Below are 2,500 nucleotides of genomic sequence, written 5' to 3'. Positions count from 1 at the left end.
TTTTTGTAAAGACACACCAAATTGTGTACCTATTTACCCTGTAACAAGTTCTTCCAACTCATTCGGTAATAATTTAGAAAGAATGCAATTCCCATTAAGGCTTGCATGGTCAATGACTATCCACAAGTCACAAGGTTTAACTCTTAAAAAATGTTGGATTGACTTAGGGACATCAGAAAGAGTTGCAGGTCTGACATATGTGGCACTATCAAGAGTTTGCAAAATTTCTGACCTTGTAATTGAACCAGTGACTTTTGAAAGACTACACTCTGTAAAGAAAACATCAAATTACAAATATAGACTTTTGGAAGAAGCCAGGTTAGAAAGATTGGGACAAGATACTTTACACAATCACTTAGTGAAGTAATAAAATGACTTACATTTTGCTGCCATGTCTTTCAGTTAAACATGGAAAAACACCAAAGTCCAAAAAAGAGAGTAAAATATGGGATGTCATCCCCTCCCACTTCGCCGACTTCTTCCTCCTCTGCAAGTAAGTACTAGTACTAATAGTAGTATAAGTAGTCGTGGTATTAGTAGCAGTAGCAGCAGCAGCAGCAATAGAAAAATAATTATTATGACAACAATGATGATGATCATGATGATGATCATGATGATAAATATTTATTTGTTTTTTTATTTTTAAATCAGGCTTCACTGGATATGTGCAACAAGTTAATGGTAACAGGAAGAGTGACCATGGTTCAAATCATTACTTTGACCTATATTTGCAAATCTCAGAAGACAAAAACCAGATGATAAGGGTTATGACCACTGGAATGGATGATACTACCAAAAACCAATTGTTGCGAGACAAGCAACAAGCAGAACAGCCCATAACTATTACCAATCTCCGTGTGGCATCTAGTGGCATGGTGTTCAGTCATCAAAGATATTCCCACAATGTCTGTTCCTTTCAAGTATGAACCACCTGCAGCTCTCCCCGTCACAAGTATAGCTGATGTCATCAGGAACAAAAAACAAGGTGATACAATAACAGTATCTGGAACTGTGAAATGGAATGGGGACTCAAAAACCCCAAACAACTCAAACCGCAAAGTACGAGATGGAAAGTTGATGGACTCTTCCGGTGTAATTGACATTTCAATATGGGAAGACCATATACTGCAGATCAAAGAAGGAGAATTCTTTCAAATAACCAACTGCAAGGTTAAGCATTTCTATGGCAAAAAACTGAGCACTTCACATGAAACAGTAATACAACCTGCTGAACAACAAGACATAACTGATGCTACCTTAAAAACGGCTGCCTTGAAACCACGCATTTGCTGTCCAGAAATACAAAATGTTGTCATTGACACACATGCAATATGCAACACCAAAGCCTGCAAGACCAGGATAACAGGAAATACAGAGTCGAAAAACATGGTGTGCTGCACATCATGCAATAGAGCAATGCTGGTAAGAAACTGCTACCTAGAGATCAACACCACCTTTCAATTGGAAAAAGAGGATAAACAGTACAATGTTATGGCAAACCAGAACACCATCAGCAATTATCTCGACGAAGATATCTTCCAATATAAAGACAATGTTGATGAACTCATGGAAAAACTGCTGTTGCTGGAAAACATAGACTTTGAATTATCTACCAATGGAAGAATGGTCACTGAAATGGTTGATCATCAAGACAAGCCTGATGAACCAACAAAGGACAATTAAAATACAACTATAGGATCAAGAACTACACATACAACAACGCACATTAACATTAGAAACAATGAACTGTGCAATAGCATCTCTTGTTATATTATCTGAAAACAAAGTTAGTCATATTATTGACAACATTCATGTTCAAATTTTATTCACAACGTTAATGTTCAAGTTTCTATTCAAATGTTATTCATAGTGTTCATGTTGAAGTTTCAATATATTTTTTCATAGGACTTTTTATTATATTAGGCAAAATATATATCTTTGTAAGTTTCTATTTTTATATGAAATATTCCAGATTTATTCAAATAACCAAACCTGTCAAATAACAAAAAAGTTTGAAAAATAAACAGTTATTCCCAATACACAGTCATCTCAGGAGATTTTCTCCACTCCATTTTATAAAAAAAGCGGGGGCAGCTTTAGTGAGAACTATTACTAGTTTATACGGTTTCGTTTACATCTGGGATCCCGGATGTGTTCGCTCGCTTCACTTGATGTGTACACTCGGCTTACAAGATTAAATGTTGTGTTTAGAGGCTCTGGTGCTTCGTTGTCTGTCTTGGCCAATACGTTAGAGGTTCCATGGAGTGTTTTTTTTTCACAATGCTATTCATAGTTCCTGTATAAGGAGCAACAAACGGTGCATCTGTAAATTGTTTCCAAAAAGCAATGTTCGATATATAAACATTCTAACATGGCTCCAAAGCTTTTAGAACAAAATCGCAAGTTTCTTTTGTTCTTCAATTCTCAAAAGAGTTCTGGATACAAAGAAAACAAAACCAAATATAGATGTTTGTCCTGAAAGCCTCGAAGCTGTGTTAAA

The 2,500-nt window shown here is 35.9% G+C and overlaps 1 protein-coding gene across 1 annotated transcript in view; it reads left to right on the top strand.

The window, feature by feature from the left end:
• LOC145481781 (uncharacterized) overlaps positions 1 to 723 on the top strand; it is a 3,086-nt gene extending 2,363 nt beyond the window's left edge. The window contains exons 1-2 of the mRNA XM_081460313.1: positions 1 to 493; positions 652 to 723. The exon at positions 1 to 493 is cut by the window's left edge and continues 2,363 nt beyond it. Coding sequence (XP_081316439.1) covers positions 1 to 367 — 367 coding nt within the window. The 3' untranslated portion in view covers positions 368 to 493; positions 652 to 723. The remainder of the gene's footprint in view (positions 494 to 651) is intronic.
• Positions 724 to 2,500: the final 1,777 nt, after the last annotated feature.

Source organism: Orbicella franksi, chromosome 3, assembly GCF_964199315.1.
Source record: "Orbicella franksi chromosome 3, jaOrbFran1.1, whole genome shotgun sequence".
NCBI classification, from domain to species: Eukaryota; Metazoa; Cnidaria; class Anthozoa; order Scleractinia; family Merulinidae; genus Orbicella; species Orbicella franksi.
The sequence above is the reverse complement of the archived record's forward strand: the minus strand, read 5'-3'. Positions and strand labels throughout refer to the sequence as shown.